A 26,853-nucleotide genomic window follows, 5' to 3' on the forward strand; every position below is an offset into this window, starting at 1 on the left:
CCAAACTCTCGCCGCGCGTACTGTACCCGGGTTGTAATTGGTAGGAAACACATATCGCGGAAGAGTATATGTTTGTATACAAGCTGCTTCTTTCTGGTAAAACGAGTCGATATCTTGGACTTGATCCAACATTATTATGATCTTGTGCAATTACCTCGTGGGTCATGGATGGGCGCGGCCGACCCGCGCTTCCTAGCCTACTCGCCGAACGACAGCAGCTGCAGCGTCGGCTGACGCCCGCACCGCACATACTAAGTATACCACCACGGGACTGAAACGCCAATATGACGCCAAAGTATAGTAGCCGGCAGGAAATATTGTACATCAACCTTTAGACAGAGGTTTCGGCTTCGTAGAGCGTTGTCTCTGTCACTCATACCTATGTGACGTTTTGTCAGTCTCAAGGACAGAGACAACGCTTTGCGAAACCGCTATCTCTTTCTAACGGTCGATGTAAATTACATTTGCCATTCAAAAGCTGGTAGTAGTGCACTATAGAAAGCACCTTATGTAAAAAAGTGACGGATACAAATACGGAAAGCTGTGATAGCCTAGTGGTTAGGACGTCCGCCTTCTAATCCGAGGTCAAGGGTTCGATCCCGGGCATGCACCTCTAACTTTTCTGAGCTATGTGCGTTTTAATTAATTAAATATCACTTGCTTTAACGGTGAAGGAAAACATCGTGAGGAAACCTGCATGCCTGAGAGTTCTCTATAATGTTCTCAAAGGTGTGTGAAGCTGAAGTCTACCAATCCACACATGGCCAGCGTGGTAGATTATGGCCAAAACCCTTATCACTCTGAGAGGAGACCCGTGCTCTGTAGTGAGCCAGCGATGGGTTGATCATGATGATGATGACAAATTCAGATATGGATCAGATAACTCTCAGGCATGCAGGTTTCATCACGATCTTATCCTTAATTAAATTGCTTAAAACGCATAGGGTTCTGAAAAGTTAGAGATGCTGGGTGCGTGCCCGGGATCGAACACCCGTAAAATTATGAAAAATGAGATACGTTTTCCTTGCAGGTTTCGAAATGATTAATTATTAATTGACGAAGCACTCATATTTTGCTGTGTGTATAGACCTTTAATCTAAGGCTGTATCACACTAACCACAAAACAAGTCCAAGGTAACCGAAACCTGGGTGACGGGTGTGTCTTGTTCTAAGCTTATAAGAAATGTGAGTCATTTCTTGTCAGTGGAAAAGTTCACGTGTGTTCTGAGTTTACATAATTATTAATTATTTTATTCAACTGCGTGAATTGGATATTTTCCTAATTTTTAATTTGATAAATAGGTATTATTACTTTATAAACTAGGATAAAAATAATGACGTACCTACGCTGAAAAAAAAATTAAAATCCAACAAAAATTTACAAAGTTTCCCTTTTTCGCAAAACGAAAATTTGTATGAAACCGCACGAAGCTACCTACTATGGCATTAGTAAGGTGTGACGTCAAAATGCTATATCGCTATCTAATCAGAAATATTTAAATGCTTATAACTTTTTTGTTATTTGATCGATTTAGTTGGCTTTTTTCAGTTTACGTCATTATTTTTATCCTAGTTTATAATAAAGTAATAAAAAAATTGGAGTCAAATACCCAATTAAAATAAAAAAATTAATAATTTTTAACAGTTATTTACGATTTTCGACCTTTTATAGAATTTTATATTTTTTATAAAATTTTAAATAATTTATGATGTGGGCGGTGGCTCTTATACTAGTATTTCTGTCGTGCGGTATATTGGCGTGGCGACGGAGAAACAGGAATAAAGATGAGCCCCCACCTCTCCCGGGCGCCTTGCCACTGATTGGACACATTCACCTTTTACTTGGAAACAGTTCACGTAAGTATTTAATTTATAGTAAAAACTAGCTGATGCCCGCGACTTCGTACGCGTGGATTTAATTTTTTAAAAATCCCGTGGGAATTATTAAATTTTCCGGGATAAATAGTAGCCTATGTCCTTCCCCGGGTTGCAAGCTACCTATGTACAAAATTTCGTCAAAATCGGTTGAACGGTTGAGCCGTGAAAAGCTAGCAGACAGATAGACAGACAGACACACTTTCGCATTTATAATATTAGTATGGATATAATGTAATATAAATTATTAATTACAATCACCTAGTTGACCCACGGCTTGGCACGGGTGGGCTTATTGAAATTGGAATTGAAATGAATTTATTTGCCAAATATGGGTAGTTTACAAAGTTCTGATAATCTTAAAATCCCTGCATACTGACTTTAGCATGCAAATATATTATGTACCTATAGGCAATTTGTATAATAACAATTAATTATGTGTAGATATATTTATATTCATGCTAAAAGTAGGTAGGTACCTACATTATTAATTTTTATTTGTAAATATGAACATTTTACAAACTTAAAGCTAGCCTTATCTTATTACTGTACAAGTCATGGCCGCGTGGAATGGTGCCAATAATATTGGCTGCATTTCCGCGCTGGACAGCCAGGCGGATCCGTTGCGCAAATACGCATTTCGCAATAGGAAATTAATCTTTAATAGAAAAAAACACTTTCAGTGTTCCCAGTTCATTAATATTGTTTTGTGAAATAAATTAATATTGGGCCATAATATCACAGAATAAGAACTTGACTTTTTCTTACAGAATTATGGAATACAGCGAAAAAGGTGTGCTATAGTTCCTTGAACGCCGGTGGAGTTATAATATCTGTTTATATTGGACCCAGAACTACATATTGTAAGTACTTATTACATACTCACTGATGCCCGCGACTTCGTCCGCGTGGAATTAGGTTTTTTAAAAATCCCGTGGGAACTCTTTGATTTTTCGAGATAAAAAGTAGCCTATGTCACTTTCCAGGCCTTTAACTGTATCCATGCAAAAATCACGTTGATTCGTTGTTCCATTGCGACGTGATTGAAGGACAAACCAGCAAACACTTTCGTATTTATGATTTGGTTACTGATAATATGAGTACCTATTGATAAGATAGGTACTGATTTTATACTTTACTAGCTGATGGCCGCGACTTTGTCCGCGTGGATTTACGTTTTTCAAAACCCCGCGGGAATTCTTTGATTTTCCAGGATAAAAAGTAACATATGTGTTAATTCAGGGTATAATATATCTCCAGTCTAAATTTCAGCCAAATCCATCCAGTAGTTTTTGCGTGATTGAGTAACAAATATCCAAAGATCCAAACATCCACACTTTTACATTTATAATATTATTAGGATTAGGGTTAGGATTTATAACACAATTTTTTTTGCAAGTCGGTTTTTTGTACTTAATATGGGGAATGTTAAATACTAATAAAATAACCGCTATTTATTTAAAATAATGGCATGGAAACCAGGTCAATAATGTGAGATGGAACGGTGTTATGTGAAGATCTTACGGCTTCGATTGCGGTGTCAAGCAAGGAGGGTCGTACTCCCCTATCTTCTTCAATCTTTATGTAAATGATCTTATTGGTGCACTGAGAAGCATTCTTGTAGAATTTCACATGAATGGCGTCTATATTAACAACATAACATCGATGCAACTTAAGTCTGCTTTGCCAGTAGCCGTTAGCGAGATAACAGTGATAACGTGATAAAGAGTCTCGATAGCTCAACGGTTAAAGGAGCAGACTGAAATCCGGAAGGTTGCCAATTCAAACCTAACTCTTTGCACTATTGTCGTACCTACTCCTAGCACAACCTTTACGCTTAGTTGGGGAGGAAAGGGGAATATAAGTCATCATGATATACTTGGCTATTATTCTTTAAAAAAAACTGTCACTGGACAAAATCAGCTAGATTAGAATCTCTTATAGAAATAGTAAAAGTAATGTAATATTTTTCTAGTTGTAACAGATCCAGAAGATTGTTTGACTGTCACCAATACATGTTTGGAAAAAGACGGTTTTTACAACTTTGGAAAACCCTGGTTTGGTGATGGATTAATAACTGCTGATGGTGAGTAAATTCTTTTTTTTAACTCACTTTTTCTAATTACAACCAAAATATTTCCGTACTTACCCCTTTCGGGTTCGATTTCGGACTCTATATTTCACTTTAGGTGTATGTTAGCCTGTGAAATATGGAGTGAAAGCCTAAATCAAAGAATTCAAGTAAGTAAGTAAGTAAATAACTTTTCATCTCACTCACTCAGAAAGGCTTTTTTGTCGTTCAAAATTTGGAAAAGTCCATTTTAACCGCTAGCTTGAACTGACATTTGAAATTCGAACGTGACGAAATACGTTGGTTGGCGTACTTACCCTTAGATTAAGGAAGTACTTACCTACCCTTTTTCTTTGTATTAAAATTACCACATGATGAAACGTTCAGAAACGCGGTTATTTTCAAAATTTCATACCCCTATTTCACCCCCTTAGTAGTAGAATTTTTAAAAATCCTTTCTCAGTGGATGCCTACGTCATAATAGCTATAATATCTGCATGCCAAATTTTAGCCTAATCCGTCCAGTAGTTTGAGTTGTGCGTAGATAGATCAGTCTGTCAGTCACCTTTTCCTTTTATATATTTAGATACCATTGAATTAAACATACCACCTACCTACTTAGTTTCAGCTTTATTGAATCAACAATATACATATTATTAAAAACAAATTGTATTAAATAAACTTTAATCTATATATTAAAAGTAGGTACCTACCTACTTAAAAAAATTAACTTACTTAAGTATTTAATTAAATTTAAATAATGCTTCAGTTTCACTTCATATTTATCAATGAAATAATCTGAATTGATCTTGTAGGTAAGTACATAACTAATTTGCGTTACAAACTTATGATATGAAAACACAAATCATGAATCAAATATCATTTTATTGATTAATTATTATCATACACAACAAACACAAACGCTATGGCTGATGGTCAAAAATATGCATACTTAGTGCGTAGATTATGCTTAGTCAGTCGTTAAACCATGTGGCACCAAGAAGTAAATTTTACGCCGAGAGTAGAGTCGCATTATTTTACTTTCTCCTTACTGTTTATATTACGAAATGTAGCTACTACATACAAACTTACAACTTGGAATAAAGTTAATCTCGCTCTAGTCCATGTTTATTAATAAGAGTGTCACGGTCTAAGACTTCTGCCTTATTAATATAAAAACTTCTTGTGTAAACTTCCACGGTACTGACGTAAAAGACACCTTTTTATCGCTTTATAGTGAGATAAAAAGTTGTGTTTCGCACGACAGCAAATTTATTTGCTCTCGTGCCTCTGTATTCCGCGCTACGTTCAGGATTCTACTTTTGAATTACTTGCTTCGCTCATGGTTCAACCTTAGAATCCTTTGCTGGCTCGGAATTCAATACAAACTCTCAAAATAACAACTTTACAGCCTTGCATAACAAATGACTATTATTACCGTATTTTCTTCTAGTGCAAACATGGAAAGTACATAGGAAGCTTCTGAATCCAGCATTCAATCAGTCTATTCTCGATGGATTTATGGATGTTCTCAATGAACAAGCTCGTCGTCTGGTCAAAAACCTAGAAGTAGAAGTCGACAAAGGACCATTCGACCATTTTGCTTATATTCTGCTTAATGTCCTGGAAACCACATGTTGTATGTATTAAGTATTGGTACAGTCTTCTTCTTCCGTACCTTATCTCACGCTACGTGGGTTCGGCACAACATGATTTTTTTCTTCTATTCACTTTTGTCATCCGTCAACGCATAGTCACACCTTTTACACGCATATCCTCTTTCACGCAATCTATCCACCTTTTCTTTGGTCGTCCTCTCCTCTTTTTCCTTCCACATGCATATTTAACATTCTTCTATTGACATGGCTTTCCTCCCTCCGCATTATATGCCCATAATATCATGCCAGCCTATTACCCCTCATCTTTCCTACCACTGGCGCTACTTTCAAACTTCCCCTTATATATTCATTCCTTATCTTATCCATCATTGTCACACCACACATCCATCTCAACATTCGTATTTCAGTCGCATGTACTCGTCTTTCATCCCTTTTACCGTCCAAAATTCTGAACCATAGGTACAATGTGACAGGCCTAACGACTGTTTTATAAATTTTCCACTTAAGTTTAAGGGGCATTTGCGGGTCGCATATAACATCTGAGACCTGTCGCCATTTCATCCATCCCGCATTCATTCTATTTTTCTCGTCTCGGTCAATATAAGTATTGGTACAGTGCGTTTCAAATAAGAAGTCAGTTAAAAACTCAGGTTTAAAAAGCGCTTCGGCATGCCTGTCAAATCAAGATTCCTGTTTTTAGCAGTTCTTAACAGTTGATTTGTTAAATCACAGTTGGTAACAGGTAAAAGAGCTTTCCAAGACAGTGGTGGAGTTTTATATGCGCAAAGGTTTACTAACGAACCAATCGTCAAATAATCACTCATGAAATTAGTAACCATCCGTTACAACGATACAGAAAATATGGAGAAAGGCGTTTTTACAAAGGCATTATACCACAACAAATGTTGTAAAACTTTTAAAAATAATAGGAGTCACTCAGACCCCAGGGTAAGGGGGAGTGTCGTAGATACTAGATATATATAGATTTTTAGAATAGTGACATTTGGTTTCTACATGTTCAAGTTCAGAGTTATTTTTCCTGATCACAACTGTAATTAAGAATCGCTAAGATCTGCAGAGTTCCTTTGCATCTATTGCACATCACTGGTGAGGTGCAAATTACCCCATTATGTTTTCAGTAACTGTTATGAAAGTCGACTTTAGTGACGAGAGCTTGCTGAACTGTGAATACGTACATGCTGCAGAGGACATGTTCAAGTACTTGATAGAGAGGATCCAGAAGCCCTGGCTATACAGTGACGTGGTGTTCAACTGGTCCTTCTTGAAGAGGAAGCAGGACGAGTGTCTGAAGATCTTGCACAACATGTCAAACACTGTAAGTACCTATCGTAAACAAGAAAGATATTATAAGTCTCGCAAATTGCTATTGCCATGGAACACTGTCTCTTTAACATCGAAATGACGTCATTTTGATGTCAGCTGGAATAAAAATATACCATCAGCTCACGATCAGCTCGAAACTTCAGTCTAGTGCTGACGTCACTAAAATGGCAGCCACGCGCATTAGCATTTTGCGGGACTTAAGTGATATACAATTTTCTGAGCTACTTATTTATAAAATTGTATACCTACTTGTAATTGAATACCAGCGCTCAGGTTTTGTTTTTAAAACCGGCAGCATTAATGCTGATCTGGGGCCATTTCATCCTGTGCCAAGTGGGTGCAAGAACTCATATTAAGTAATTATTAACGCGTATTTACTGATTATTAATTATTATAGTGGTTTTGTAAATTAATTGATTGTGTACCAAGTGATTAATAAACAAATTCTAAATTCTAAAAAAATTCTAAATTTTTATCACTAACTACTACGGACCCTACCTACTAACAATTCAATTAAAGTTTATTTGTAATTTAGACACAGTCATGATGAATAAACTAGTTTTCTTTCTTTCTTTCTTTACTTTGCGTACTTTTTAATAGTTGTTATAATTTCACAGGTTCTTGAAAAGAGAAAGGCAGAGTACTTGAATAATAAACTTAACAAGGAGAGTACAAAAGGTAAAATAAATAAATAAATAATCATTATTTCAGACCAGTCTTAATCCATATTTAAATTTAAATTTACAACTATATATTTACTAGAGTTAAGTGTGTTAGTAACAATATTTCCTTATAGTTATGTTAGTAGGTAATGTTAGTGCTTAGTGATTAAATAAAATGGCCTACCGTGGCAGCTCTAGGCGCCCGGTGGCCACAGCCACCCAGTGCCTAGTTATTGGGCAGCGTATCCTATCTTTAAATACCATTAACCATAGAAATACAATCCTCAAGAATTGAAATAGTGGTGCTTATTTCAAATTACTCCAATTTAGGACTTATTGTTTAGGTGTTAAGTTTTATTTTAGAATAAACTAGCTTATGCTCGCGACTTCGTCCGCGTGGACTACACAAATTTCAAACCCCTATTTCACCCCCTTAGGGGTTGAATTTTCAAAAATCCTTTCTTAGCGGATGCCTACGTCATAATAGCTATCTACATGCCAAATTTCAGCCCGATCCGTCCAGTAGTTTGAGCTGTGCGTTGATAGATCAGTCAGTCAGTCAGTCAGTCAGTCACCTTTTCCTTTTATATATTTAGATATATTTGTTGACATTTAAATAAAAAATTATATATAAATAAATGAATAAATATTTATAATATTATGTGTATACATATATTATAATATACATTTCACGTTAGGTATTTAGGTAGGTTACAAAGCATAAGTAGTATAGTTTTATATAACATATTATATTTATAGCTTGTTTGCCGAAATTATTTCTTCTGTGTCCTTGTATGTCAAAGATTTCAACCATTTTGTGATAATGTCAGTTGTCTGTTTTATTGTAAGGTTTTTAAGATGACAAGACTTCGCAACAGAGTTGTAAATTTTAGCTTCAACATACGGTGAGAATCGTCTGGCATAGGCTGTTCTCGCTCTAAAAATCACTCGCTCAATAAAAAACATAGATGAATGTATGTGTGCAAACCAGGCCACTGCCATCTACCTACTTATGCTAAAAAATCTATGCCAATAACGGAAACTAATCACGTATTACGCAAAGCGATTAAACTCATCGTGTCTTATATGCACTGCTGTATAAATGCCGTATACATCGATATAATAAATGACAAGATATGGTCAAGCGAACAAAATTTATCACGGTTTTGGAACCAAATAAATCAGCGCCACCTCTCTTAGATACTAATGATCGACCCGTTTGAAATCCAGACGTCACTGAGGTTGCATTAGAATAGAATATAGAATAGAATATGTTTTATTCAAGTAAACTTTTTACAAGTGCTTATGAATAGTCAGGTAGTTTTAATTTACCACTGGTTCGGAGTGCCGTTCCTACCGAGAAGAACCAGCAAGAAACTCGGCGGTTGCTCTTTTTAATTTTTCAATTTACAATGAACATACCATACTATACAAGCCATTGCAGCCCCGTGCATTGCTGGAGCGAGTCAAATCCAAGCTTTTTTTATCATATTTTACATAGTCTGCGACTGTATATTATGCTTTTTTTAGGAGCATACTTTTAACACATTTTTTAAACTTGTGTTTTATCAGTTTACGTCATTATTTTTATCCTAGTTTATAATGAAGTATGTAATAATAAAAAATTGGAGTCAAATACCTACCCAATTCTTTACAGGTCCAAAATTCCGACCCTTCATGGACCACCTCCTTGAACTAGCGGTAGAAAAGGGCGCTTTCAACGACCGGGAGATCAGGGAACATGTTGACACCATATTATTTGGTGGTCACGACACATCAGCAAGTGTACTTATGTACACAATGTTGTTAGTTGGATCCTATCCTGAGGTTCAGGAGAAAATTTTTGAAGAGTAAGTTATTTAAGGTTGAGCTATTCTCACCATCTCTCATTACTACGATTTGTGATCCCTTTCAATAAGAGACGGGGGTTTCTTAAAATAGCAATTTGGCAGATATTTAGAAACTAGATGATTAGGTTTTTAAAAATGCTTAGGGAACTTTTAGGGAAATTTTCCGGGATCAAAAGCCTATGTCCCTTCCCTGGGATGCAAGCTATCTCTATACCAAATTTCATCAAAATCGGTTAAACCGATGGGCCGTAAAAAGCTAGCAGACAGACAGACAGACTTTCGCATTTATAATATTAGTATGGATTATAGCACGAATAAAGGGAAAATCCGAAAACCGTGAACCGTGAACTTTTTTTGTGATGTTAACGTGTGTGGTTCACATCACAAAAAAACCGGCCAAGTGCGAGTCAGGCTCGCGCAACGAGGGTTCCGTAGGTACTTACTACAGTCGTATTTTTTCGACATTTTGCGGTGTTGAAGAGTTGGGACTTGGAGTCCAAGCATAAAGTCGTTGCTTGATACTTACAACATGAATTCACTATGGGATCTTGATAACTTAAGCGGGCAGTAACCCTGCAGCATCAGTATTGAGGAGTTGGATCCAGAAATATTTATGGGACCACCACGGAAACATCCCCTGATAATTAAAAAATAATTTGCAAATCGATCCAGAAACCTCTAAAGAAACGGTAAATATATATTTAAAAAAACGGGCGGAATTGAGAACCACCTCCTTTTTGGAAGTCGGTTAATAAATTGAAGGAGTCACGATGCACATCAAAGATCGTAACAGAGAAAGAGTAATTGGTTTTACATTAGAATGGACATGTTTCAGGTTGCACGATGTTTTCGGTGACGAAGACAGGGATGTCACGAAGCAAGATCTTTCACAGCTAGTGTATCTGGAGGCTGTGTTGAAGGAAGCCATACGCATTTATCCCATCGCGCCCTTTATTATAAGACATCTCGACCAAGACGTTAAACTACGTAAGTTTTTTTTTTTTTAATTAATGAAAAGAAGTTAGTGACTGTGATTGCAGCCGGTGGAAAGAGACGATGCTGCATACAGTCCAACAAGGCTTTTTTTGGCACTTGAATGACATTGACAGGGGGGCGTAGTTGTAGAACAAAGGCTGCCAGCAAATAAAATCTCCTCAATTTTACGGAATATATTTTGAATGTCAATGTCGAAAATCGAGTAAATTTTATCTAATTTTAACTGAATGAGAAATTGGGAAAGCCGACCCTGTTTCTAAATCGTGAGTCCCTGTGAAAAAAGACCTCAGCTGGGTTCGAAGCTAGTCGGGCTATCGCTAATAATATCATAAAGGGCAGTTTTCGCGCTTTTATTTGTCCGGGCCATGCTATGGACAGTGGATAGTATGTCCACCAAGTCCCCGAAACGAGGATAAACTTCTACGATCTAACTTTCTTCTTTGAGAGGTGGACAAGTAAATATCCATTGTCAGTAGCTATAATCGGGGAATAATTTTTTTGTCTCTTGCCTATACTAGGGGTGCTGGTGGTTCTAGATCTTTAGTTGCTGTGATACACACATTTTTTCAGCGACTTCTTAAACTGTTTTCAGTTGGAGATACGATTTTGATTACCTCGTTGTTTCTTTTTCAGGAAACTGCACTCTCTCTAAGGGTCGAACGTGTTTTCTGTCGATCTATGGAGTCCACAGACACCCCATGTGGGGTCCAGATGTTGAGGAATTCAAGCCAGAACGCTGGCTGGACTCTGAAACATTGCCTAAATGTCCCACTGCGTTTGCTGGCTTTGGTATGGGAAGGAGATCATGTATAGGTAACGTAAATGTTGATCTGGGTTTGGAAAATAATACTGATATCATATTATGTCATCATATGTTCACTATCACCATCATTATCATAGTTCGCCTGTGTATTTCCACTGTTGGACATACTAAAGCTTTACCTAATGAGCGTTGCCACACAGTTTCTTAGGGTGAAATCTATAGAGCGCACTCTGACTTTGCTTAGACTTAAGTCAGAGTTAAAACGAGATGTATATCTCTCACATAAATCTGTCCCGTTTTAACTCAATCTTAAGTGCGCTCTATAGATCTCAGCCTCAACCTCTTTCCGTCGTCCTTAACCTCGATCCATCATGCTGAAGGACAACCAGCACTGCTGCGCTTTTTGGCTCAAACGGCCCTTGAAATGTCTTACAAAAAGTCCCCTACGACAAGCTTGGTCTACCTACTGCCACTAATTCAGTTTGCTAGCTAATTGCTTAGGCTATGTCGTGTCCTTGGCTCTCCCGATGATCTCTTCATTTGTAATCTTACCCCTAAGGAAACCCCCTAACATAGCCATCCTCGTGGCTTGCTGAGTGACATTGCATTTGTGTACGAGGCGTCTTGTCAATATAATATATACAATACAGTGCGACAAGGCTCTCTTGGCACTTGAATGACATTGACAGGGGGGCGTTGTTGGAGAACAAAGGCTTAAGAATATTCAAACAAGAACAAAGGGGACACTTGACGGCAACGTTAGTTCTAATTTTCGCCACGCGCCAAGATAGCCTTGTCGCAGTGTTTATTCAAGTTTCAGCGCCATTTTTTTCCAACTTGCATTACCGGCTCTGGGTTCTAGCACTTTTGAGCTTCCAGCGTTGTAAAGCAGGATTATTAAGTACCTACTAGTGGATACCCGGCTTGTGCTACGTTAAAATAAATTAATAAAAACAACTCTAAAACCAACTTCTCGGTATTGCCTTTGTAATGAAACGGTTTGGAGCATTGGTTGGATGGTTTCAAAATCTATAATGGACACACTTGTGTCTTGCAAACATTTTTTGTGTTGTACATTACCTAATACAATTTTAATGATTTATATTTTCAGGAAAACCATACGCTTTCATGTCAATGAAGACCACCCTGGCTCACGTGTTTCGATGCTACAGAGTGTTCGGAAATCATTTTTTGATGACGAGTAAGCTAGACGTCCTGCTCAAGCCAGTATCGGGACAGTATGTGTCTATTGAATTGAGGAAATAAACATATTATTATTATGCTATGCTATTAATATTCATGGTTTTAATTAGGTAAATTATTTACATTTTCAAACTAATATAATTCTAACTAAGGGTATTCTTTTTTATTAAACTCCCTTTCAACGAAGAAAAATAACACGAATTCTCACGTCTCGACTCTTTGACAACTTTCACAAACAAAAAAAAACAAGTATCGAAACATGATAATGTCAGAATTATTACTTCCTACATCCACGACACAAGCTGTGATAGCCTAGTGGTTAGGAAGTCCGCCTTCTAATCGGAGGTCAGGGGTTCGATCCCGGGTACGCACCTCTAACTTTTCGGAGTTATGTGCGTTTTAATTAATTAGAAGGAACACATCGTGAGGAAACCTGCATGCCTGAGAGTTCTCCATAATGTTCTCAAAGGTGTGTGAAGTCTACCAATCCGCACATGGCCAGCGTGGTAGACTATGGTCAAAATCCTTCTCACTCTGAGAGGAGACCCGTGCTCTGTAGTGAGCCGGCAATGTGCTGATCATGATGATGATTTTTTTTTTTTTTTTTTTATCTTATTAGAACGGCAGTGCCGCTTACACCAGATGATTAATAATAAATTTAAATACAAATAAACAATAGAAATACAAGAAAAAAGACATAAAATACAAAACGATAAAAGATCAAAGAAAGATCAATGATGATGATGATGTTTCTTTTCAAGCTACAGTAGCCTCGGTGGCGAGTCTGCTCGCACTTAAAACGTTTTTTTAAATTCTCATTAGGTAATTACTTATTATTTAAATGCAAGTATCTATTTTTGCACCTTTTATTGTTACCTGTAATTTCTTAACTCCTTAGGTGCTATTCACATAAAAGTGCAAATAGCATAATAATTATTACACAATTGAAGATTATCTAAATGATAAAAGAGCGTGGATTTGATTTGCAGCTCGTTCCAGCAACGCACAAGACTGCAAATATTATTTTATACATGGCATAATCTTGTACCTATATCAAATATTTGAAAAGACCAACCTCCGAGTTTCTTGCTGGTTCTTCTCGGTAGGAAAGGCATTCCGAACCAGTGGTAGATGCATCCGACTATTCGAAAGTACTTGTAAAAGTTTATTTGAATAAAAAAGATTTTTATTTAATTTATTTATTTTAGTGGCGTTAAAATGGCTGGCTATAATCATAATAGTAAAGTATTAAATGGTCATGACTCAAGAGTCATGATAGCTATAAACTAAGATAAGTCAATAAACCGATTGTTAGGTACCTATTTAATTAAGTTTATAAGTTTTGGTTACTACAATATTACTTATAAATTAGCCTCTCTCATAGGCAGTGGCGTGCACAGAGTTCGAAGCCAGGGTAAGCATTAGTAAGATAGGCCTTAGATACACCTTATATAGACCTACTGAATGGCAGGTCATAAAGAAAAATGGGCACTGGTCATTTCCACTAGGGCAAGCAGTACTTTTATGCCTCTATGAATTGCACGCCACTGCTCATAGGCTAGATTGTATTGATAGTAAAGAACTGTCGTCAGCACTTTATGATAAAAAATAATTTAGATTACTGTGAGCCAATTACTTATTAGAAGATAGATATTTTCCTCTTCTAACTTTTTATAGAACTACTAGATGATAGATATCCCCGGCTGAGTTTGTTGTGGGCTCTTCTCAGACCTGGGCGCGTTTGGAACCCTCGTAGCTTAAGTTTTAAGTTCGCGTAAAATTATCACCATTATATCATCATCATCTTACAAATGCAACAACCGACCATCAAAAAGAGACCTATTTTGAATAAACCATTTGACTTTGACTTTAAAGGTAGGTGTTTTACTCCTGCGGGAACCCTCTGACTTTCCGAGATAAAAAGTAACCTATAGATGTGTTAATTTCAGGGTATCTGATGTAATATGTAATATCTGATATGTAATATCTGAAATAAAGATGATTATATATATATATATCTATATATACCTACGCAATCTCCGTTCCTATCAGTCGATTCGGTTCAGCTTCAATCATCATGGCGTACAGGAGTAACAAACATCCAAACATTCAAACTTTCACATTTATAATTATTACTAGATGATGCCCGCGACTTCGTCCGCTTGGATTTAGGTTTTAAAAATCCCGTGGGAACTCTTTGATTTTCCGGGATAAAAAGTAGCCTATGTCCTTCCCCGGGATGCAAGCTATCACTGTTACAAATTTCGTCATAATCGGTTGAACGGATGGGCCGTAAAAGGCTAGCAGACAGACAGACAGACATACATACACACTTTCGCATTTATAATATTAGTATGGAAGTATGGATTATCATCTAATAGCCTGTAGCTGTACCTACCTATTATTATGATATTTCATAATATAGGTACAGCTACTAGATGATGCTCGTGACTTCGTCTACGTGACGTGTCGGCAACATGCTAACGCCACGACCACAGAATATTATAATAGTACCTACTAACGTACCACGACTCCAACCACGCCACTTTTGTATAAAACGCGCCTTATGTGCTACCAAGGTTGTTAAAGGATTAAATAGTAATTAGATAAATTATATATATACTGGTTTTAAAGAATATTTTTAACTAATCTTCAATGTTGACGGTGGCTCTTATACTAGTGTTTCTGTCGTGCGGCATATTGGCGTGGCGACGGAGAAACAGGAGTAAAGATGAGCCCCCAACTCTCCCGGGCGCTTTGCCACTGATTGGACACCTTCACCTTTTACGTGGAGACAGTTCACGTAAGCATTTGACTTTGACGCAACGGACAAATCTGACAAATCGTGCATGGAATTCCGTTGCTACGTAAATATTGAATTCTACTAGATGATGCCAGCGGGCAGCGGCCCCGCCCGCATGGATTTAAGATTTGTCCCTGCAGGATTTGCATGAGCTTAGACATATGTTTATATTCCTTATATTATTTTGATAAATAAAGTTTGCGTTTTCTGTTTTGTGTTATTTGTGTAAGTTTTATATCCATAAAATATATTTCTCGTCATAAGGCGTTTGTGCATTCATCCGTATTCGGTTCTATCCGTGATTTTTCTAAGTGGCCGTCATAGAAATACGTATATTCGATTTGTATTTTTGACGGATCTGTCAAATCACGGATGAGTGCACAAACGCACTTTTTATTAAAAGCTGTTTTTAATTTTTAAAGGGCTAGAACCTGGAGTCTAAAATAGTTTATAAAAATAATCACAGATGTTAATGTGTGTGTAACATATTATGTGTGAATTTTGAAATCAATCGGAGAAAAATCCGGTCAGGTTCGAGTCGCACTTGTACACTAAGGGTTCCGTATATTGTATAGGATATAATTATCTATATAACATTTTTTTTGTGATGTAACCACAAATACGCGGTTTAAGATTGTTTTCCTTTACCTACTTGTGCCGTAAGACATTGCTAACTACCCATAATTCTAGATCAACGGGAAGTGTTGGTATATTTGGTTTGTGTTTGGGTTTTTTATTTATTTTATTATTTTTATTTTATTTATTAGGAACACACACAATACAATAATTTAACACAAACTACGACACTTATAGACAAACACAGGCTGATAAATGTATCTATAAAATGTGCACACAGCATTTGCAAAATATCTAGACAAATAAAAAGAACTTAACTAACTACTTAACTAAACAATTAATAATTAAGTTACTTAAGAGATGAACCCACCGTAAAATGATAAGAGCTTTTTTTTTAATGCAGTAGCTGAGTCATGAAATAGTTTTGTTTAGGTTGTTTGGGTTGAGATATATTTTGATTATGTATGGGTTATGTTTGGGGTATTTGGGTTATGTTTCGGTTACGTTTGAGTCAAGTACCTACATTACCTACATTACAAGTAGTTTACATTATGTTTGGGTTGTTTAAGTTATGTTTGGGTTGTGTAAACATAATAATACAACAAATAATAAATATTTCAAAATGGCATTTTTTTCAAAAAGTACATAATCTTTTACGATGGTACGGAACCCGTCATGTGCGAGTCCAACTCGCACTTGACTGGTTTTAATTGTTCCGTACCTCAAAAGGAAAAAAGGAATTACAGGATCACTTCTACAAATGCGGTTCGTGACAAAACTGATTACCCTGATTACATATTATTACAGTTTTACTTCTTATGTAGGTAGTACCTACCTACCGTCTCTCGGTGCGCGAGTTCGACTAGCACTTGACCGGTTTTTCATTTTCTTACAGAACTATGGAATGCAATAAAAAAGTTGGGCTATGATTCCTTGGACACCGGTGGAGTTACATCTCTTTATTTTGGACCCAGAAAAATATACTGTAAGACTTCCTAACATCGTCGTACCCTACGAATAACGCCACAATAATGGTCAGAGCGACGTTTTTTTTTGCTGATTTGAAATCTACTCTCAATTACCTACACATTATTCAAACTCTTAAAAGTTTGGAATAATTGGTTTTATTGCCTAGAAATTAGCGTTCGAAAATAAGCCAAAATGAGGAAGTTTCCAGGCAACGTTCGAGAAAATTTTCATAGATGGCGCTGAAACTTCCACCACTAAAGATGAAAAATAATACCTATATCTATATCATCTATGCTTTAAGTTTTTAAATTTAAATCGGATGCGAAATTAATGAATTACTTCTGTAACCTACCGTACCGTTTTACCGGTACCTAGTTCACGGATTTTGTGGGGAAGAAATGTAAGGAAAATTGCAGTGCACGTTAGCTCTTATACTCTTCATCCTATGCCATTGATTGACACGACCTAAACATTAAATTATAGATCATATAGATATAGGTATTATTTTTCATCTTTAGTGGTTGTAAAATTCCGCGCCATCTATGAAAGTTTTCTCGAACGTTGCCTGGAAACCTCCTCATTGTACTTGCGGAAAAGATCCGACAAAAACATCCTCAATAGACTTTTGCCCGTCAATCATGTATATATAGCTCATGCGCGAGGTCAGGCCACGTATCGTAAGGGTCATATAATATATATTTATATATATATTTGAAATAAGTACTCTTAAAACTAATTAAATATTGAGGTAAAATGCAATGTCCGATTGCAAAACTTGCACAAAACGACAAACAGGCAAATAAACAAACTAATAAACACAGAGACAAGAAAGCGAGTTAATTTAGCAATGTCATCTAATTTCAATCTATGTTTGAAATTTCAAGCCGCTAACTTGAAATCATTTCCCGGCCGGGAAATCAGTATTTGTACCAAATAAATTAACAAACAAACAAACAGACTGACAAGAAAGCGAACTTCCAAAACCACTACAAAGTAAAAAATTACATTTGTTTATACACGTGTATGTATGTTGAAGTCGGGCGAGATTTACGCTTTGATTTCTACGAGTAGTTTCTGTTATTATGCTCGCCCGACTTCATACGTACCTACATACACGTACGTAGAAACAAAAGTTATTTTTATTTTGTAGTGGTTTTGGAAGTCGGTTTTTTTAGTATTTTTTTTATTTCAAACTTTTTAGTGTAAGTACCTACTCATTGTTTGGTACCTAAAATATTAATTTACCAGCAAGACTTTCTAAATCCACACGGCTTAGGAGTTCCCTTCCAGCATCAGGATTGAAGAGTTGGGACTTGGAGTTCCATAATAAAGTCTATGCCCGGCATTTACAATGTTATTTCACCAGGAACAGTTCATGAATCTCTATGGCTTAGGAGTGCTGTACCATGTATCATCAGGTTTGAAGAGTTCGGACTTGGAGTATAATCATGAAGCCGTTACTTGATACCTAGAATATTAATTCACCATCAGAAATTCCTGAATCCCCACGGCTAAGGAGTTCAGTAAGTACCTTGCAGCATCAGGATTGAGGAGTTAGGATCCGAAGTTCAATGGTGTAGTATATGCTTGGCACAAAAAATAATATTGCATGATCCGCAGTTTCTGAATCACTATAGTTTAGGAATTCTGTACCCTACATCATCAGGGTTGAGGAGTTGGGACTTGGAGTCCAAGCATAAAGTCGTTGTTTGATACCTACAACATTAATTCACTATGAACACTTTCTGAATCTTCATAACTTAGACGGGCAGTAACCCTGCAGCATAATTATTGAGGTGTTGGATCCAGAAATTTTTAGAGGCCCACTACGGAAACATCGTCTGTTGATTAAAAAAAAATTTGCAAATCGGTCCAGAAAACTTGAAAAAATCGATGTACATTGTACATACATACCTGAGAACCACCTCCTTTTTGGAAGTCGGTTTAAAACTTGGTAATATATAATACAGACAATATGCGAAGATATAAATGTTGGTTTATTTTATTTACCACTAGCATGGGTGCAGTGTAGATACTAATGTGGTGTTAGTGAGATTTCAATTTTCCTAGGGATCTCTAATTTTTTGAGACTTAAACTATACCTATAAACCTTCCTCTTGAATCACTCTATCTATTGGTGAAACTGCATTAAAATCCGTTGCGTAGTTTAAAAGATCTACGCGTTCATACATACAGACAGTGCGAAGCGACTTTATTTTATACTATGTAAAGAAAAGAAGAAGCGCCGATTATAATCGGCATATTTAGCCGATTAGTCGCCGACTATAAAAGATACCCAATAGTCGGCTTTCCCGACTAGTCGGCGACTAGTCGGCCCATCTCTAGTAACTACGAGTACCTTTAGCACGGGTAAAGCTTCTCACCAGATCAGATCCACGCTTGCAGAAATAGTAAAATCAATATTTTTTCTAGTTGTAACAGACCCTGAAGGCTGTTTTATTATTGCCAACACATGTTTTCAAAAGGACCGTTTGTACGACTTCGCAAAACCTTGGATTGGTGAAGGATTATTTAGTTCTGATGGTGAGAAAATTTTCTTTTTTTTAAATTAGTGACTTATAATCAACGCACGCCTCGTAACGAGGAAATTCGCAGAAGAACAAAAGTGACCGACATAGCTCAAAGGATAAGCAAGCTGAAGTGGCAATGGGCAGGTCATGTCTGTCGCAGAACCGACGGCCGATGGGGCAGACGTGTTCTGGAGTGGAGACCGCGTACCGGTAAGCGCAGTGTGGGACGCTCCAACCCGCTGGACCGATGACCTGAAGAAGGTGGGGAGCGGATGGATGAGGAAGGCGGAGGACCGTGTTTGGTGGCGCGCTCTTGGAAAGGCTTATGTCCAGCAGTGGACGCAAACGGGCCGATGGATGGATGGATGGATGGATGGATTCAACGCACAGCCTAAACCACTGATCCTAGAGACATGAAATTTGGACGGTGTGTTCTTTGTAAAGAGTAGGTATGTACTAAGAAAGGATTTTTCGCAATTCCACTCCTAAGGGGGTAGGTAAATGGGGGATGAAGTTTGTATGAAAGTCTATCATTTTTAAAGTTACATTCTATGAAAATTGGTATACAGGCTTTCGGTTAAAAATTAAAAAATACGTACCTACTTCACGATTTTTGCAAATTCTTTTCTGAGATTTTTTCAGTATAAATAATAATAAAAAATGCGCTCGCTTTGCTCGTGCTTGTAGCTACTTTTGTGCTGGTGATTTGCTCGCCGCAAATCGCTGGGGAATTTTGCTCATTGATGAAACTATAACTGTTGGTATTCCATTTTGACCGTGAACCTACTAGAGGGCACCAGGGTATTGATTGCACACGGGCTCTACATAGGCTAGAGCCGACTCCGCAAACTTGCATAAGAACGGGAGTCGGGACGTGCATTTTGCAGTTTAAACGCCTCAAAGACCTTTAGTAAATTAATACTTCGTACGGTCTACATCCATGCCTTCATTATTGACCGTGCGAAATGAAGTCTTCGACGTGACGTGATTGAAGTGAAGTCCAATATAAACTTGGACAGTATTTGTTCGTTTGTACATCGGGCTGTAAGACCCTAATCATCGATCGTTTTTTTATTTTTTTACTATGTTACAAGTTAGCCCTTAAGGCACTGCGATTTTACGTGATAGTAAGTGTTGATGTTGTCTAAGATGGAAGCAGACTAACTTGGCAGGAGAGTGACTGTTTTGATTGTTATTAGATAATTCATCAAAAAAATAACATTTATAATTTCTTCTAGTTCATACATGGAAAATACATCGGAAGCTTCTAAATCCAGCATTCAATCAGTCTGTACTTGATGGATTTATAGACGTTTTTAACAGACAAGCTCGTCGTCTGGTCAAGGATCTAGAAGTGGAAGTCGACAAAGAACCGTTCGACCATTTGGCCTATATTCTGCCTAATGTCCTGGAAACTACATGCCGTGTGTATTAAGTTCTTTGAAAGCTAAAAATTATCAAAGTCAAATCATTTCAAAATATAATCTTAACTTTCTTTTCTTTTTCCTGATGATAACAATAATTTAAAATAATATCTGCAGTATTTTTTTCTCCAACTTAAAAACTTATCTCATTTTATTTTCAGTAACTGTTATGGCAGTGGACTTCAGTGACGAGAGTTTGCTGAACAGCGAATACGTACATGCTGCAAAGGATATACTGAAATACATAACAGTGAGATACCAAAAGCCCTGGCTGCACAGTGACGTGGTGTTCAACTGGTCCTCCTCGAAGCGGAAGCAGGACAAGTGTCTGAAGATCTTGCACAACATGTCAAACACTGTAATTATAATAACTTAAAACATTCCTGAGAGGATTAGCTCCTTCTCAGAATTTCGTTTTCTATATATATCTTTATGCTATTATAGTTATAACATTAGTGCAGTTATTTCAAGATTCGATTGAAATTTCTCAAAATCAGTCGTTAGTGAAGGTCCAGGTTATTTGTGTATAAAAAAGATAATTTAAAAATTGTAGCTATTAAGGATTGAAACATGCTCATGGAAACAAAATATTGTCACAACGAATATCCCATCACCTTCCATTTCCATCATCAGACTTGTTTTTTGAAAAGTAGTCATGAAAACATAGCATATTATGACTATGAGTCAATATTCCACCGTCCCACCATACGCCATCAGAAAGTTCAATTGTCTACCTCCGACATTCATCATCAGAGACGCTCAATGGTAGCATCTTCATCGATCATGCCAATTTCCTACCAATTTCAATGGAGTGGCAACATACAAAGAAGTTAAATTAATGAAAGCTTTAAACAATTATTTTAAGTTACTAGCACGGCTATATCCCGGGAAATAAAAGACAACGAAGAACGAACGAAATAAAAGAATCCCACGGGATTTCTAAATACCTTAATCCACGCGTATAAAGTCGCGGGCATCAGCTAGTAATGTAATAAGTCCAAACACGAACATCTCGCCATACTTAGATGGTACATAAGTAAACTTGTTTGCATCATTATTTTTACAGGTCCTTAAAAAGAGAAAAACAGAATACTTGAATAATAAACAATACAAGGAGATCGAAGGCACGACAAAAGGTAAAACAATTACCAAATGTCAATAAATTATTCACTAGATTATGGTGATATTTTTCATCACCATAATCTATGAATAATAGATATGAAGTCGTCTTCATCACGATTAATGTTATTGAAAAGGCACAAAGCGAGTCAAAGCCAAGCCTACTGTTATGATAAAGTTCAAAGTATCCTTTACAGGTGCAAAATTCCGACCCTTCATGGACCTTCTCCTTGAACTAGCAATAGAGAAAGGCGCCTTCAACGACCGGCAGATCAGGGAACATGTTGACACCATGTTGGTCGCTGGTCACGACACAACAGCAACTGTACTTATGTATACGATGCTGTTGGTTGGATCCTACCCTGAGGTTCAGCAGAAAATTTTTGAAGAGTAAGTTATTTGTGTCCGAGATATTCTCATCATCTCATTGCTGAGGTTTGTGTTCCTTCCAATAATGGTTGGGGTTTTCTCAGATTAATAATGTGTTGGGTTCCAAGATCCTCCCGTATAAAATAACTGAGATTAAGATGTTTGAAGAAGTTTAATGAGGGTTATGTGGTGACAACGCATAGCAGTTAATTACGCTGGTCAAGTGACCATGACCGTGAGCATGAATCGGTAATTGGATGGATGACCGATTTTGTGATTCGGATATGTTCTTTACCATTCTGATCATTGGGATCAACGGCTAAAGTAGGTTCTCCAAGATAGATGTCTCTTACATCTAATAATTTCTTTCGTACTGTATAATCATCTCGAAAATCCTCAGCATTATGAATTAATGGAAAGGGTCACGATGCACAGCAAAGAGGATTGCGATATAGACTGAGATAACATAAGAACGGGCATCTTCCAGGTTGCACGACGTTTTCGGTGACGAAGACAGGGATGTTACGAAGCAAGATCTGTCACAGCTGGTGTACCTGGAGGCTGTGTTGAAAGAAAGCATGCGTTTTTATCCCATCGGTCCCTTTACTATAAGAAATCTCGATCAAGACGTCAAAATACGTAGGTAGCTTTAATTTCAATGAAATTTAATTTAAATAATTTTCTTAAGTATGGTAACAAGGTACACTTTTTGAAAGTTAAATAGGTATACTAATGGGTGAGAATATGCTAGTCAAGTTGCTAATACGGTATTTGACAACTAGTTAAATGAGTAACTTTTTATCAAACGTCAAAACGCGCACTTTGTATGCGATATTCTATGAAATACTGGAATGTGACGTCACATCACAATGACGTACTTTTTTAGTTTAATAAATATTTGAAAATGGTTATTACACTTAAAACTAACAAAGTACGTGGATATTACGTATTTTGGAAGATACGTAATATCCACGTACTTTTTATTTATACTATTTAATAATCACTGAAAAATAATTTTTTTTTGATGTAGTCAAATTACCCAATTCAGTCACCTTCCTCGTTTGTTACAAAACTTAAAAAACATTTTGAAATTGACTCGCTGTTTTGATTTTCTATTGATTGTTTTTACAGAAAACTCCATCCTCTCAAGGATCAAATGTTTTTACTGTCGGTACACGAAGTCCATAATCAATCTATCGACATAATATTGTAGCATCTACTAGCTCTGCTGATGCTGGTTCAAGAACTTTAGAAGATAGTTATGTTTTGTTACATAAATAAATAAATAAATAAATAAAAACCTTTTTTATTCGAATAAACTTTTACAAGTACTTACGAATAGTCGGATGCATCTACCACTGGTTCGGAATGCCTATATATTTTTAACCGTCTTTAAGAATGTTTGCTGTATTGATGTTTTTTTTTTTGTACAGGAAACTGCACTCTCTCGAAGGGTCGAACGTGTTACCTGTGGTTCTATGGAGTCCATAGACATTCCATGTGGGGTCCGGATGTCGAGGCATTCAAGCCAGAACGTTGGCTGGACCCCAAAACTTTGCCTAAATATCTCAGTGCGTTTGCTGCCTTTGGTATGGGAAAGAGATCCTGTATAGGTAACATAAATATTGATCTTGGCTCTGACAAACGCTAATTATTCTAGTACTAGCTTATGCTCGCGACTTCGTCCGCGTGGACTACACAAATTTCAAACCCCTATTTTACCCCCTTAGGCGTTGAATTTTCAAAAATCCTTTCTTAGCGGATGCCTACGTCATAACAGCATATCTGCGTGTTAAATTTCAGCCCGATCCGTCTAGTAGTTTGAGCTGTGCGTTGATAGATCAGTCAGTCAGTCACCTTTTCCTTTTATATTATACTAGCTCATGCTCGCGACTTCGACCGCGTGAACTACACAAATTTCATCCCCTTAGAGGTTGAATTTTCAAAAATTCTTTCTTAGTGGATGTCTACGTCATAATAGCTATCTGCATGCCAAATTTCAGCCCGAGCCGTCCAGTAGTTTGAGCTGTGCGTTGATAGATCAGTCAGTCAGTCAGTCGGTCACCTTTTCCTTTTATAATTAAGACTAATATCATCGTCATTATTATCGGCAGCCTGTGGATATTGTTTTGGGACATCGGGCTGTTGGAGTCGAAAAGTTTTACTCTCCCAATCCCAAACGACGAGCGTGGCCTCCCCACTGCCACTAATCAGCTAGCTATCTTGCGAATGGTTTGGGCTACCAGTGACCTTAATAATTCTCCGATGGACCGCTTCATTTCGGATCTTATCCCTCAGGGAAACTCCTAGTACCTTTAGCCCTCTCCATAGCTTGCGGAGCGACTTTAAATTGGATATTTTCCTACTTTTGAATTTGATAAATATTATTACTTTATTATAAACTAGGATAAAAATAATCACGTACCTACGGTGAAACAAATATTAAAATCCAACAAAGATTTACAAAGTTACAGGCATTTTAATTTTGGAGTGGGAGGGTCAATTTTTCGTTTTGCGAGAAAGGGATAGAACCCTTTCTCGCAAAACGAAAAATTGTATGAAACCACACGAAGCTACTATATGGCATTATAGTGTGGTGTGCCGTCATATTTCTATACCTATCGCTATCTCTGTCTTATCAGAAATATTTAAATGGTTATAACTTTTTTGTTATGTGATCGATTTAATTAGTTTTTTCAGTTTACGTCATTATTTATTTCCTAGTTTATAATAAAGTAATAAAAAAATTGGAGTCAAATACCCAATTTGCGAAAGAGACCGCTTGTTACTGTCCACGTTTCAGTGACATAATATAATATTATGACCATTATTAGGTAGGTACTTTATATCTAGTAAGATTTTAACTATTTATAACTATTTTCAGGAAAAACATACGCTATGATGTCACTGAAGATCACCCTAGCTCAAGCCCTAGCTCACGTGTTCCGACGCTACAGGGTGTCCGGAAATCACTTGTTGATGACGACAAAGATGGACGTCCTGCTAAAGCCAGTATCGGGACATCATGTGACAATTGAAATGAGGCAAAATAATCAATAATTACAACATTATATACCGATTCTGTTTTTCTTTTTTGAAAATATTCCAAATTTAAAGCTAACCTTAACTCATATTATTTTAATTGTGTAAAAATATTAAAATGTAAATTAAATAAATTCAAAGCATAATTTTAAGAAGTAGTTTTAATATGACTACCGTATTAATTAGCAAGGTATTTATTAAGATTTTACATGTCACTAAAATCAGTAGGTAAACCAACGTTGATAAAACTCAAGCATAAAAACCATTGATGTAGGGGTATTATAGAAACAAAATAACAATAGAGTAAAATGGACTTAAAGTCCCTTGACTTTGAGTTGTAAATGCAGTACCACCGATCTTATCAATTTTTTGTGTGATGTAACCACAAATTCACGGTTTTCAGATTTTTCCCCGAATGCCTGCTATAAGACCTACCTACCTGCCAAATTTCATGATTCTAGGTCAACGGGATGTAACCTGTAGGTTTCTTGACAGACCGATAGACAGACAGACAGACAGACGACAAAGTGATCCTATAAGGGTTCCGTTTTTCCTTTTGAGGTACGGAACCCTAAAAAATAAACTCTATATTACTCACTAATGAATAATAGCAATGAAAAAGTCACAGTTTGATTATAAGAGTTGGTGTCATAATGTGCCTAATTGCGGTGAAATTAGAGCCACTTTTTAAGCAAGTGTGTTGAAAAATTAATTAATACCTACTTTATTACCATTATTATTTAAACATAATTCTGTTTACAATTATTTTTTGCGTTTGATTTCGTAACTCGGCGTCATTGACATAGAAATGGCGTTAACATAATTATGTAACTCGTGTGTTAGCATAATGTCGCCGGCATTAATTAAACTAGATTATTCATCTCGGCTTCGCTCGAGTGGAATTTTTGAAAATCATTGAGGGATGAAAAATCCTGAAACACATAGGTAGGTACCTAATTCTTTATTAGATTCAATAGTTCCGTAGGTACCTTAAAAGGAAAAACCGGCCAAGTGCGAGTCAGGCTCGCGCAATGAGGGTTCCGTACTACAGTCGTATTTTTTTTGACATTTTGCAGGATTCAAAAACTATGATTCATAAAATAAAATAAAAAATCTGTTTGGTGGCACAGGTGAAGACCTTTCATATTATGATACTCCACTTGATATAGCTATCTTACTTAGAAAATTGAAAATACTAATTATTAGTTCGTGACCACAATTTAATTTTTTTTGTGTGACGTAACCACAAAGTCACGGTTTTCAGATTTTTCCCCGAATGTTGAGCGGGGGGGGGACTAAAAAAGAGGTAGGTAGGTAATAGTCGACCAAATTATGCACTATTTGATTTTCCGGGATAAAAAATGGCTTGTGTCCGTCTCCGGGATGCAAGCTATATGTATAGGTATAACGTAACAGACAGACAGACACACTTCAGTAACGTATGGTGGATTAATAAACCATGGTCGGCACGATATATTTTATTGTAATGTAAACGCTACGTTTCCGACGGCCGACTTTCGACCTTCGACATTTTTAGAAAAAATTGGTTAAGTGCGAGTCAGATTCGTACACGAAGAGTTCCGTACGATTCTTGCAATTCACGAAGGCGAGTGGCTCATGCTTGTGTTTAAGTCGTA

General features: G+C 36.8%; 1 protein-coding gene across 3 annotated transcripts; it reads left to right on the forward strand.

Moving 5' to 3' along the window:
- The first annotated feature begins 1,210 nt into the window (after positions 1-1,210).
- LOC138404048 (cytochrome P450 4V2-like) lies at positions 1,211-25,285 on the forward strand. Of its 3 annotated transcripts, XM_069506918.1 has the most exons (11): positions 1,211-1,302; positions 1,646-1,857; positions 2,646-2,738; positions 3,851-3,961; positions 5,400-5,585; positions 6,705-6,901; positions 21,753-21,822; positions 22,003-22,195; positions 22,662-22,813; positions 23,608-23,787; positions 25,059-25,285. In XM_069506918.1, the coding sequence occupies exons 2-11, from the start codon at positions 1,707-1,709 to the stop codon at positions 25,232-25,234; spliced, it is 1,509 nt and encodes a 502-aa protein (XP_069363019.1). In that variant the 5' UTR covers positions 1,211-1,302; positions 1,646-1,706; the 3' UTR covers positions 25,235-25,285. The 3 variants fall into 3 exon arrangements, with proteins under 3 accessions (XP_069363019.1, XP_069363020.1, XP_069363021.1); XM_069506919.1 differs by lacking the exons at positions 21,753-21,822; positions 22,003-22,195; positions 22,662-22,813; positions 23,608-23,787 and adding exons at positions 7,527-7,587; positions 9,229-9,421; positions 10,257-10,408; positions 11,051-11,230 and having other exon boundaries at positions 1,213-1,857; XM_069506920.1 differs by lacking the exons at positions 21,753-21,822; positions 22,003-22,195; positions 22,662-22,813; positions 23,608-23,787; positions 25,059-25,285 and adding exons at positions 7,527-7,587; positions 9,229-9,421; positions 10,257-10,408; positions 11,051-11,230; positions 12,292-12,525 and having other exon boundaries at positions 1,215-1,857.
- Positions 25,286-26,853: the final 1,568 nt, after the last annotated feature.

This window comes from Maniola hyperantus, chromosome 24, assembly GCF_902806685.2.
Source record: "Maniola hyperantus chromosome 24, iAphHyp1.2, whole genome shotgun sequence".
NCBI classification, from domain to species: Eukaryota; Metazoa; Arthropoda; class Insecta; order Lepidoptera; family Nymphalidae; genus Maniola; species Maniola hyperantus.

What these genes read in the sequence shown, in the direction of transcription:
- LOC138404048 (XM_069506918.1), top strand. Translation starts at nt 1,707, where the DNA reads ATGATGTGGGCGGTGGCTCTTATACTAGTATTTCTGTCGTGCGGTATA. An exon ending in TTTACTTGGAAACAGTTCAC is followed by an intron (nt 1,858 to 2,645) that starts GTAAGTATTTAA and finishes TTTTTCTTACAG; the next exon opens with AATTATGGAATACAGCGAAA. An exon ending in CGATCAAGACGTCAAAATAC is followed by an intron (nt 22,814 to 23,607) that starts GTAGGTAGCTTT and finishes TTTTTTGTACAG; the next exon opens with GAAACTGCACTCTCTCGAAG.